This window comes from Tenrec ecaudatus, chromosome 15 (genome assembly GCF_050624435.1).
Source record: "Tenrec ecaudatus isolate mTenEca1 chromosome 15, mTenEca1.hap1, whole genome shotgun sequence".
NCBI lineage: Eukaryota > Metazoa > Chordata > Mammalia > Afrosoricida > Tenrecidae > Tenrec > Tenrec ecaudatus.
The window spans coordinates 42,224,911-42,238,097 of record NC_134544.1 but is presented as its reverse complement, the minus strand read 5'-3'; the positions used below and the strand labels follow the sequence as shown (position 1 = coordinate 42,238,097).

Genomic DNA, 13,187 nt, shown 5'->3' with positions numbered 1-13,187 from the left:
CTCTGTTTTATCCTCAAATTAAGACTATACAGCCTTTTTTGCCACCAATATTTATGCTGACACACTAAAACAAAAAGCCATTGGCTGGCCACTTTAAAGTATTTCAAGTACTTCAGAGGTCAGAGTTCCTTTGAAGCACCTTAACACATCACTTTATGGATCAAGGACAATGTGGCATAATGGAAGTCTTTCTTTTAAAAGACTGTGCAGTCAGACCAGAAGTATCTCTGCTGGGAAATCAAAATGTCATTAGTGGAAACTGCAAATTTCTACCTCAGTGAATATGGCCTTCATTTGACTCAGTTCTGTTGTAAAATAAGATTTTCCAGTTCATCTGCAGAACGTAATAAAAATGCAGCAGATTCCCGATATCCTGCAACGAGCTGTCTCACAGCGTTGATTTCAGTTGGACTGAGCTGGGGCCTGGAGCTGGAACTACCAGAGGATCCTGAGCTTGTTGCCAACTGCCTCTTCATGCTGAGATCAGTGGGTCCTGGAAAATAATCATAACAATATCTGTTGTAGAACCTTAAATGGTGAGCGTGGAAAAATGAGCTATATATAAATTCACATGCATTTTTATGAGAAACTCTCAATAACTTTGACCAAATACATGGCCTCCAAAAATAATAAAATGCATTAGATTACTAGGAGAGTGTAGAGGCATATCTCTCAGACCCAGAAGAGAATTGTGCTGGGTGGGACAAACAATGAAGCACTTTGCTACCATGGAAGGCTGGAGACTCAACCCACCCAGGAGCACCTCAGAAGACAAGCCTAGAAATGACTTTCAGGACAGCCAGGACCTGAACATGCTATGGATCAGGGATCCTCTCACATATGTAGCGACTACCACCACAGAGAGAATAATAGTAAACGTGCCTCAAAGTTAATAATCAGTCTCCCTTTCTATATGTTGTAGAACTTCACCATGTAGAGTAAAAGGGGTTAAAACATTATTTATTGCATTTGATAATTGATGTTGTAAACTCCATAAATTCAACATCGGAAAGCCCCTAAGTTATGATTCTGATGTCTTAGGAGAAACTCCTTAATGTTGATAGAAGCACATCGAAGGCTTGGGGCGCTCAGGAACGGGTGTGGAGTAGGAAAACTGTGCTGGCACAAGAAACACGTGAGCCACATTTTTTTTCTTCACAGGCCAGGGCTTCTTTTAATCAGGTTGATTGGTATTTTTAAAAAGACCGTGATATATGAAGCTCCTCAGTTTAAAATAGTGACAAATTTAGGGGCCTTAATTCTTGGCATAAACACATTATCCAACGTAAATGGAATACACTCACACACAACTGAAGACAATACAGATGACTGGAACATCCTTTAAAATGCTTCACTCAACAGTAAAAAGAGAACGCAGGGACTGGGTTAAAAAATGACCAATGATATATCGCACAAGGAACTAATCTCTAAAACTCTAGGAAACCTCATTACCTCAACAACCAAAGAACAAATAATGCAATATAAAATTGGCAGAGAACATAATCAGACAGTTCACCAAAGGATATATTCAGGTAGTCAGGAAACATGAAGTGTCTGAAATCACTAGGCATTCAAGAGACGCAAATCAAAACAATAATGAGATACAACCACACCCCAGAATTGGTAGCAACAGTTTCAAAAATAGAGAATCACAAGTGCTGGAAAGAGTACAGAGAGATCAGAGCCCTTAAACACTTCCGGTGGGTCTGTGAAACAACAGAATCACTGTGGAGAGCAGTCAGGCACCTCTAGAAAATTTGGGAACTAGAAATACCACATGATCTACTAATCCCCCTCGTGGGATCGAAATAAGATGCACACATAAAAAGAAACATGCACACCTAGGTTTACTGAAGCACTCTTTGCAAGAAGACAGAGACCACCTAGGTCCCCATGAGTGGAAGAATGGATAACTAAACTTTGGTATGTACACACAATGGGACACTAGTCAACATTAATATGAATAGCATGAGGAATGAGGAATTTGTGAAACACTTCATGACATGGAGGAACGTGGAGAATATTATGCTGCATGAAATTCTCCAGTCACAAAAGGACGAATATTGTATGAGACCACTGTTACTTACAAAAAAAATAAGATTTCACACCACAATCAATATCCAACAATGGAGATGGGCAAAAAAACAATGGAAGTAGGGAAGACGGGGAGGTCTGATGAGCTGTTGAAGGTAAAACTGATGATCTGCTCTGTAAAACTTCACTTAATTCCCAATAAAAAGCTTGAAAAATGTGGTTATGCTAAAGGGAAGATTGCTTTAGAAATGTTCACCAAACATGTGAATATTGTAAACGATACGCGGACGAATTTGACTTTGGGAATAATGTGTTAGGAACTGTTAAGGGTACTTCTATACATACGTGCATTTAACATTCAAATGCAGAAACTTCTCTTTTTTCCATATTTCAGGTCTACTTAAAGTGTGACAAGTCTACTTTTTGATAATGTTTTGTACATTTGTACTCAAAAACAACTATAAAGTATATTTTAAAATATTTAATTCAGATAATTATTGAGAAAACATTTCTGAGATAATCTAAGTGTTCATTTTATAGTTCTTGTCATTTATTAAGCATTAGTTATACTTATTAAATCTAGAGGGAGCAATACATTAGCTAAACATTCTTAAGTAAGACAACAGTAAGCACATAATTAAGGAATCCTGGTAGTGATGTCAGGTAAGCTTTGGATTGCTAGCCACAAAGTTGATGGTTCAAACCCACCAGCCAATCTTCACGAGAAAGATGAAGCTATTGGATCTCGTGAAAAATTCAATGCTTCAGAAACTATGAGTTGAATTGAACTTGGTGGCAGGGGTATATTTTTGTCTGTAAGCACATAACTCAATGGGGTCTGTAAAAATGAATGATTCTATAATCTGAAAGTGTTTAGCTGATTTTTCTCTACACATATTGCAACTTTTCAGAAAATGATATTCATTAGTGAAACTAAACCAGAAGATGTGATTTCATCCTTCTATTCTTCCTTGAGGCATGATGGAGTCAGGGCAAGACTCCACTCTTCTCCACTGTCGACCCAGAGGGAAAAGAGCCTGACTGCCTGTCAACTGAGAGGCAAGCATCCATGGGACAGAACTAGCTTGACTTGGAATTTAATTAGAGCAAAGACTAGTCCAGCACATTGGAAATATGACATCTGAAAGAAACTTCTCCACTTCTGTGGTGGCCTTTCAAAGGTATAAATTTCTAGCAATACTTAGCTTCCGTTTGTTTCGTTATTTATATAACCATGACACTGACATGGCAAGTTGAAAGAGAGTGAAAAGGGGACGTCACACTTGCCAACAAGAGTGACAGGAAACATGTTCAAGGAAATCATTATCAGCAACTTGCTTCTGTGGACAGTACTGAGTGGGACAAAGAAAGCATGGGACATGGCAGGAGTTCCTCTCCCCAAAAACCTCCTTTACAGGGGATATTCTTGACTTCAGGCTTAAGAAGTACTGTTGCAGAAGGAAACTATGAAAAATATTCAAAAGTTTACTTCTCTGCTATGTAGACTAGATGATTCCTGTCTGTTTAGCTGATTCCTGTGATCATATTAGATGTGGAAACTTTTTGCTTTCCTGCCAAATCTGCTTCCAATTGTTATTCTGAAGTTGATTTGAGACAATGGCGGGGGGGGGGGCGCTAAGGCTCCAGTTCTTTTTGGGGTGAGAGAGCTAGGAGTTGATGCTCTATCTCTTGTTCAAGGATATAAGATTTCCAAACCTAAACATGGCTTATCCTTTCACCCAGGCCTGATTGAAAAACAACAGCATTTTATTAGGAGCTCTCACAGATATGGTTAATATGATTTGTACTATCTGTGAGATAATAATAATATATCATTATTATATTAATTATATCTGTGAGAGTTCCTGATAAACTGTTTTAAAAAATTAAAAACTAGTGCTACATACAGCACAAGACAGGTATCCCCATGAACTCCAGCGCTCAACTGATGCCTGGCCACGGGTGCGATCTTGCCTTTGAAAATAATTCCACACAGCATCTGTGAAACCCTAAATCAAACAGGTACACCACCTGACTACTTTCAGGAAGAGTTGGAACTCCTCCGGCCTCACGGATAGTTGATCAGGTCTCAGTTATCTCCTTAACTACTACTCTATTTTGTCCCCCTGTATTCACTAGCCCTTCTATCTTTCCCACCGCAGTCAGTCTCAACAAGCTCAGGTTTGAGTTGGTTTTTTCTCTCTCTTTCTTGTTTTTCCCTCTTTTTTTTTTTGTTGTAAATTTTCCCTCTTTCTCCTCTTCTCTCCCACTCTCTCCTATCTTATGCCACTATTAGTTTTCAGGTCACTACCTTCCACTTAGGGCAAATCAACCCAAATAGCAGGAGGAACTCCTGTATACCACACAAGGCAGCTGGGACAAATATCTATACCATGCTGTACTGCTGAGGAAACATCCGTCTGACCTGAAAGGTGATCTCATCAACTGGGGCAATTCTGCCCAGCACCACTGGGTCCCGGCATTAAAAGGGCACACTATCCTGTCATTGTGGGGCAGGGTCTAAACCTCTCTGGCCCCACATTCAAGCAATTATCAGCTATCATTTTATTCTTTATTTCTTCCTTTTCTCTCTCCTCCCTGTTTACCATCACAGCCAATCTTAGTGAACACAGTTAATTTTCCCCCTTTATTTCTCTTCTCATTTTCTCTATTTCCTTTATTTCTTTGTTCTCTTCACTTCTCTCTTTGCTTGTATGATTCTCTGTTCTCCCTCTCATTCCTTTGACATGCCACTACTGGTTCCCAGAACCCTACACTCTGCCTAGGGCAACCCTGTCCTCCCATTGGGCAGCCTGACCCCTCAGGCAGTGCTGCACACAGGAGAAGTCAGTGATACACACAGAACAGCATGGGTTCAGCTATTTCTTTAAAAGCAGCTAGGGAAAAGCAAACAGTCACGTATAAAAGTACCCCAATAAGAGTAAGTTCAGATTTATCAGCGGAAATGATGAAGAAGAGGAAGGAATGGAGTAACATATTTCAAAAATTGAAGGAAAACAATGCAAACCCAAGAATACTTTACCCAGCCAAATTATCTATTAAGAAAGATTGAGAAGAGTCTTCCCAGAGAAGGACAACCTCAAAGAATATATAAAAAGAAACCGAGCTCTACAAAAGATCCTTGCTGATCCAGTATGGACAGAAGATAAACACTCACCGAGGGCAAAGAAGAGATGATTACATAGAACAACTCCACCCATAAATCGACAAAGGATATAGCCCCAGGATAGTATCAGGTCAATAGTGGAAAGAAGGCAACATAAACCACACATAGAACACAAGAAGATAAGATAGGTAGATAGGAAAATATCCAACACAAAAGGTACAAGATGACAACACAGAGTGCACAGATGGATATAATAACACGGGACATCAATGGCCTGAACTCAGGCATTAAAAGGCAGAGGCTAACAGACAGGCTCAGGAAATATAACCCATCGATCTGCTGCCTCCAGGACACTCCTCTCAAGCTTGCAGACAAAAACATGCTGAAAATTAAAGGCTGGAGAAAAATATATCAAGTAAGTGGTAAAGCAAAAATGGCAGGGGTAGCGATCTCAATATCTGACAAAATTAACCTCAAGATAGAGCACATAACAAGAGGAAAGGAGAGGCACTATGTAATGGTCAAGGACGCAATAGACCAACAATCAGTGAGCATAATAAACACATATGCACCTAACGAGAGATGAAAAAAGAGATCACGGGCTCAACAATTATAGTTAGTGACTTTAATACAGCACTCTCTGAAAAAGACAGATTATTAGGAAAGAAACTCAACAAGGAGGCTACAGAACTAAATAGCACAATTGGACGACTTGACTTGATAGATATTTTCAGAGCTTTCCAACCACATGCAAATATATTCACATTCTTTTGAAGCCAACATGGCACAAATTTGAAAATAGACCACATGCCGGGACACAAGTCGAACTTGAGTAAATACAAGCACATAGAGATTATACAGACATCTCTCTCTGATCACTGAGCTATAAAGCTGGAAATTAACAGAATGATGGCGAAGAAAACAAGGCTAAACAATTGGAGGATGAACAATTTCCTATTGCAAACGGATTGGGTATTGACCCAGATCAGAGATGAAATCAGAAAGTTTCTAGAAACCAATGAGAATGAAAATACAACATACTAAAACCTGTGGGACACAGCAAATGCATTTATCAGAGGAAGGCTGATAGCACAAAATTCACACATTAAAAAAGAAGAGAGACTCGTGGATGATATGCTCACACAAAACTTACACCAATTAGAGCAGAGTCAACAGAACAACCCTACTAATAGCAAGAGGATAGATATAGTAAAAATCAGAGCGGAGATACAGGAGAAAGAAAACAAGAGAACTATGGAAAAAATAATGCTGCTAAAAGTTGGTTCTTTGAAAGAAGTAACAGAATTGATAGACCTCTGGCAAACCTAACCAAAGGAAGGAAGGAACAAAGGACATTTGCAAGGATGAGGGATGAAACAAGGGACATTACAAAGGACCCTAATGAAATCAAAAGGATAATTACACAGTACTATGAAGGTCTGTCCTCTAATGAATTCAACAATTTGGACGACATGGACAAATATTTGGAAATACAATACCTCCATAGACTATCCAAGATGGATGGCAAGAACCTCAACAGGCCCATAGCAATGGAAGAAATAGACAAGGTCATCAAGGGATTACCAACCATCACCCCCCCCCCTCCCCCCGGTCAGATGGCTTTACAGGAGAATTCTACCAAGCATTCAGGGAAGAACTGAGACCGATCTATACAAACTCTTCCAGAACATAGGAAAAGACAGAAAACTCCCAAACTCTTTCTGTGAAGCTAGTATAACTCTGATACCTAAAGCGGCTAAAGATGCTACAAGAATCGAGAACTACAGACCAATATCCCTAATGAACATTGATGCAAATATCCTTAACAAAATACTGGCCAAGAGAACACAAAAGCATATTAAAAAAATAATTCACCATGACCAAGACTGATTCATACCAGGAATGCAGGGATGGTTCAACATACAAAAGACCATCGGTATTATTCACCACATTGGTAGGAAAAATGATAAGAACCACATGATAATATCAATAGATGCGGAAAAAGCATTTGACAACATCCAAAATGCATTCCTGTTTAAGACACTCAACAAGATAGGAATAAAATGAAAATTCCTCAATATTCTACAAGCCATATATGAAAAACCTATAGCCAACGTGGTAGTTAATGGAGAAAAGACTAAAACATTTCCACTGAAAAGGGGACCAGACAAGGGTTCCTCTGGTCCCCACTCCTATTTAACATCGTACTGGAGGCCCTAGTTAACAACATAAGACAAGGAAAGATATTAAAGGCATTCATCTGGGGAAAGAAGAGGCAAAATTATCATTATTCACAGACAATATGATTCTATATATCGAGGATCCCTTAAACTCCACAAGTGGAGTGTTGAAAGCAACAGAGTAACATGGCAGAGTGTCAGGATACAAAATCAACAAACAAAAGTCTACTTGACTACTCTACACATCAGACAAGATCACAGAAGAGATGATTAAAAAGGTAGTACCCTTTACAATAGCCAAGCACAAATTGAAATACCTAGGGATATACCTGACTAAAAAAAAAAGACTTGTATGAGGAAAATTATAAAACACTACTACAAGAAATCAGTTGTGACCTCAACAAATGGAAGAATATCCCATCTTTGTGGATTGGCAGATTCAAGATAGTAAAGATATGAATCCTGCCCAAGGCACTATATAAGTTCAATGCTATCCCAATACGAATACCACCACCCTTCTTCAAAGAAGTGGAAAAACTGATTACCAACTTCATATGGATGGGGAAGAAGCCCAGAATTAGCAGAGAACTTCTCAAGAAGAAGGACAAAGTGGGAGGGCTTGCTCTACCTGACTTTAGCACATACTCTACAGCCTCAGTAGTCAAACAGTGAGGTACTGGTATAATGACAGATATTCAGATCAATGGAAAAGAGCTGAAGACAGAGAAATAAAAACAACAGCATACAGGCAACTGATCTTTGATAAGGGCCCAAAAATATTTAATGGGAAGCAGATGTCATCTTCAATAAATGATGCTAGAAAGAATGGATATCTACCTGCAGAAAAATGAAGCAGGACCCTACCTCACTCCATGCACAAGAATAAACTCATGGTGGATCACAGACCTTGAGATAAAACCCCAAACAATTAAGGCCATTAATGAGGGAATTGGGACAAACCTGAGAAATTGGCACAGGGAATACATAGGTTATCAGAAATAGGGAAGGGTATAAATATAGATGAATCACAAACAGACAAGTGGGATATACTTTAGATAAGACACCTGTGTAAATCGAAAGAATTCACCAAGAGAGTCCACCGACTGAGAAAACATCTTTAGCAATGACACATCAGACAAAGGCCTTATTACTAAAATCTACAATACTTTGCAAGCTTACAATAAGAGGAAAACTAATTGCCCACCGAGGAGGTGGGCAAAGGACCTGAACAGAACTTTCACAGAGTCTGAAATCTGAATGGCCAAAAAACATATGAGAAAATGTTCCCGATTATTAGCCATAAGAGAAATGCAAATTAAAACAACTATGAGATACCACCTAAAACCCTCAAAATATCCCAATTCAAAATATCAGAAAGCAACATATATTGGAGGGGCAGTGGTGAGATAGGTACTCTCATCCACTGCTGGTGGACCTGTAGGTATGTATAGCCAATATGTAAATCAACTTGGCGATTTCTCAAAAAGATGGAAATTGAGCTACCATACGACCCAGCAATCCCCCTACTGGACATATACCCAGAAAAGGCAAGAAACCAACCACGGTCTGACACCCGTGCTCCAATGTTTATTGTGGCACAGTTCACAATTACAAGGAGTTAGAAACAACCCAAATTTCCATCAACAGATGAATGGATTAAAAAACAGTGGAGTACTATGCATTGCTAAAAAGCAGTGATGAATGCATGAAGCATATCGCCGCATGAGAAGAACTGGAGGAAATTATGCTAAGTGAAGTAAGCCAAGCACAAAAGGACAAGTATAACATGAGTCCGCTGAGGTAAGTTTATATATACGAAAAAAGAAAGAACAGAAAGGTAAATGCAAAAGGGGCACTGGGAAAAAGCTACTGTACACAAACACTTCAGGGTGAGGTCCAGATAGTAAGGCAGGGGTCAGACCGAATCCAGGGATACATATGGTAGCCAACTAAAAAGGGGGTGGGGAAGGAGGAAAAGAGAAATAAAAAAAAAGATGTGTGGTGGGGGAATAGGGCACTGACCCACCCAAGGGGTGGGTATTGTTTGTGTCTCCACAGGGAAAGAGTGACCAAATTTAAAGCCAATGCCAGATGAATACAGATGCCGGCAAGGAGTGGGGAGCCAATAGAAGAGTTTGAGGGCATGGCCCCCATATCAGCGATGTGGACAACCGCCCCTCCCCCCCAAAGAATTTACTTGAGAGGACAGCACTGAAGCTGCAGCTAGGGGAGAGGGGCATGTCTGATCAGAGCAAATTGGAGCAAATGAAGGGGCTGGAAGAGAGAATGGAGCACATATTGGCCCACCAGGCCTGGAGGACAATATCCCCGCTCTGAAGAGCCAATGCAGAGAGTGGACAATATGGCTGATCCCACTAGGAGACACGCCATCCCATGATGGCCCAGGGCCCTAAGGGGGACAAAACTGGAGACTCAGGGTCGGGACTGGCCCAGATTGACCCTGTGACACTCAGGCAAACCACTAAAATCATGTGTCAGAGCAACCATGGAAGCAGAGCAGGGAGCCCCCGAGGGAGTACAAAGGACAGGTTCTGGGGGCAGAGCATGGTACCCATCGGACCTGACTGAAGGACATGCCTAGAGATAAAAAATCATACCTTGATCTATTTACAGGTGTGGTTTTTTTTAATTTTTAAAATTTTATTCTTTTAATTAATTTATTCCATGGGTAATTGGTTTTCTTTTTTGTTGTCATTGCTGTGTTCTCATTCGTCGCCTATCTTGCTATGGCTTGATTTTTGGTGCATATTATTATCTCTGCAGACTATCTAGATAAGATAGACTGGATGAATAGTCTGGAGGAGAAAACAACGGAACCAATGATTCTGGGGGGACACAGGAAAGGGGCAGGTGGGGGTAAGGAGGTGGTGCTGACCAACCCAGGGACAGGGGAGCAACAAGTGATCCAAATCAGTGACAAGGACGGTGTGAGTGGCCTGGTAGGGAATCAGCAAGGGCAATGAAATCGAGAGAAATTACTGAAACCCAAATAAAATCTGACATGATAGTGGGACAAGAGGAAAGTAAAAGGAAATAGAGAAATAACTAGGTGACAAAGGGTATTTATAGAGCTCTAAAGACTGGAATTTACATATGTAAATATATTTATATAAGGGTGTGGGGAAACAGATCTACGTGCATATATTTATAGGTTTAGTGTTAAGGCAGCAGATGGACCTTGAGCCTCCACTCAAGCACTTCCTCAATGCAAGAATATGCCGTTCTATTAAATTGGCATTCCAGGATGCACACCTTCCTGACATGACTGCTGAAGGAAAATATGTGCATGAGCAGGTATGGTAAAGAAAACTGATGGTGCCCAGTTATCAAAAGATGTGGTGTCTGAGGTCTTCAAGGCTTGAGGATAAGCAAACAGTCATCTGCTGAGAAGTATCTAATCCCAGCCTGTGTGATCATGAAGTGCCGAAGGAACCAGTTATCAAACTTAAAAGAACTAAAAATTGTATCAGTAGGTGCTCACCTTCCTGATACAATCACTGAAGAAAAACATGTGCATAAGCAAATGTGGTGAAGAAAGCTAATGGTGCCCGGCTATCAAAAGATATAAAGTCTGGGGTCTTAAAGGCTTGAAGATAAACAAGTGGCCATCTAACTGAGAAATATCAAAGCCCATATGGAAGAAGCATACTGGCCCCTGTGACCATGAGCTGCTGAAGGGATCAGGTATCAAGCACCACAGAACCAAAAATCATATCATTGTAAATGAGGGGGAGTGAGGAGTGGAGACCCAAAGCCCATCTGTAGACAACTGGACACCCCCTTACAGAAGGGTTGTGGGGAGGAGATGAGCCAGTCAGGGTGCAGGGTAGCAATGATGAAACATACAATGTTCCTCTAGTTCTTAAATGTTTCCTTCCCCCACCACCCACTATCATGATCCCAATTCTACCTTACAAATCTGGCTAGACCACAGGATGTACATTGGTACAGATAGCAACTGGAAACACAGGGAATCCAGGACAGATGAATCCTTCAGTACCAGTCATAAGAGTGATGATGCCTGGTTGGTGGAGGGAATGTGGGGTAGAAATGTGGAACCGATGGCAAGAATCTGCGAATGGCTTCCTCCCTGGTGGATGGACAGCAAAGAAGAGGGCAGGGGGAGATGTCAGACAGTGTGACATATGACAAAATATTAATAATTTATGAATTATGAAGGGTTCATGAAGGAGCAGGGAGAATGAGAAGGAGGGGGGAAAATGAGCAGCTGATATTAAGGGCTCAATTAGAAGACAAATATTTTGAGATTGATGATGGCAACAAATGTACATATGTTCTTGACACAATGGATGGATGGATTGTGATGAGAATTGTATGAGCTCACTAATAAAATGATTTTTTAACGTTAAAAAAAAAGAGAAAACAGAAAAGCAACCACCACAACAAAGGAGCAGTGGCTGTCAAGTCATCTTAGACATGTAGGCCAGAATAAAACTGTATTCTACTGAGTTTTCTTTTTTCCCAAAGGGTTTTCAATGACTCATTTTTGGAAGTAGATTACTAAGCTTTTCTTCTCAGGCATCTCTCGGTGGACTCAAACCTCCAACCTTTTGGTAAGCAGCAGAGAATGTTAACCATTTGCACTACTGTCATTAGGGGCAAAGCACTACATAGGGAAGACACCCACACCTCTGTTTACTTTTGTTTTTCCACCCAGAAGAAAGTTGTCTTCTTTGTCTTGATTTTCCTGTTAGACCTACAGAATCACGAGGAAGTAAGTACATAAATCAAAATTACAAGGAATCTTTTTTCTCTGTGTATGTATAAATCTAACTTCAATTTATAAAGTCAAGCAGTAAAGGAAACAAAAAGCATAGTCCCATCATCTATGTCATGTTATTTAACAGTGAGAGTAGTGCTTCCCTGTTACAAGCATTTGTTTCTGCGTCCTCAGGTCATTGTCATACTTGGTAAGTTTACCTTAAATGTTATACCCCAAATTTAATGTAATTAAAATGCATATCAAATATGAAGCAAAATTTCAAATTTTATTGAGATGTAGAATTTAAAGATGTCCAATAAGTATCCTCCTGGGCACCCTTAAGTCACAGATAAGGCTACTAAGACGAGTAAGAAGAGTGGTCTTGGAAGAACTAGATTATATATCATAATGATATCAGAAGTTAAAGAAAACACTTATGAGACTCAATGAAGCCATTTTTCTATAAATGTCTACAATTTGGTCAAAATTCAGTAGACGTACTTCATGATTATTTTGAAAAGTTGGCTAAAGATTAAAATGTCATATTAATATAAAATGGTATTGATAAAATTAAGCCTCATTCAAAACCAACTCCTGATTTAAAATTGTTTTACTAGATTTGAGTACACATTTAAATAATAACAAAATCTCTAATAACTGAAAATATATGTGTATAAATCTTCATGTTCATTTGCACAGTAAGCTATCATTTGAATTTCTTCCCTGTTCACAGTTCATTTTTAAGGGTCCTTGAACATGCCCTGTCCTGGGGTCTCCTTCATGGAGGGTCCCAGGAAGGCTCTCTGTTCCTGCTTTGAGATGGCTCAATCTCATAGCTGGGGGAGTGGCAGCTGAAACTGACCACTCCCCTCTCTGAGTGTTTCACCCAGCCAAGTTGCATGGGTGCACCCTATCATTTGGTGGAAGTTAGAGAGGCATGGATAGAAAAGCCATATAAAGAAATTTCACCTCACCACAAAAGAGAGAGGAAAGAAGGACAGATGCACACATAGGAGGAAGTATGGCCTTCCTCAGAACTGTGGCCATTCGAACTTACTGTTCTTGAACATGCTTACAGGAACAAAGGACTGATAAAACATGA

At 40.0% G+C, this 13,187-nt stretch overlaps 1 protein-coding gene across 4 annotated transcripts in view; it reads right to left on the bottom strand.

Annotated features, from left to right (window-relative positions):
- Positions 1–299: 299 nt before the first annotated feature.
- NOL4 (nucleolar protein 4) overlaps positions 300–13,187 on the bottom strand; it is a 418,254-nt gene continuing 405,366 nt past the window's right edge. For all 4 annotated transcript variants that reach the window (XM_075532843.1, XM_075532842.1, XM_075532844.1 and 1 more), the window contains one exon: positions 300–493. In XM_075532843.1, coding sequence (XP_075388958.1) covers positions 300–493 — 194 coding nt within the window. The remainder of the gene's footprint in view (positions 494–13,187) is intronic.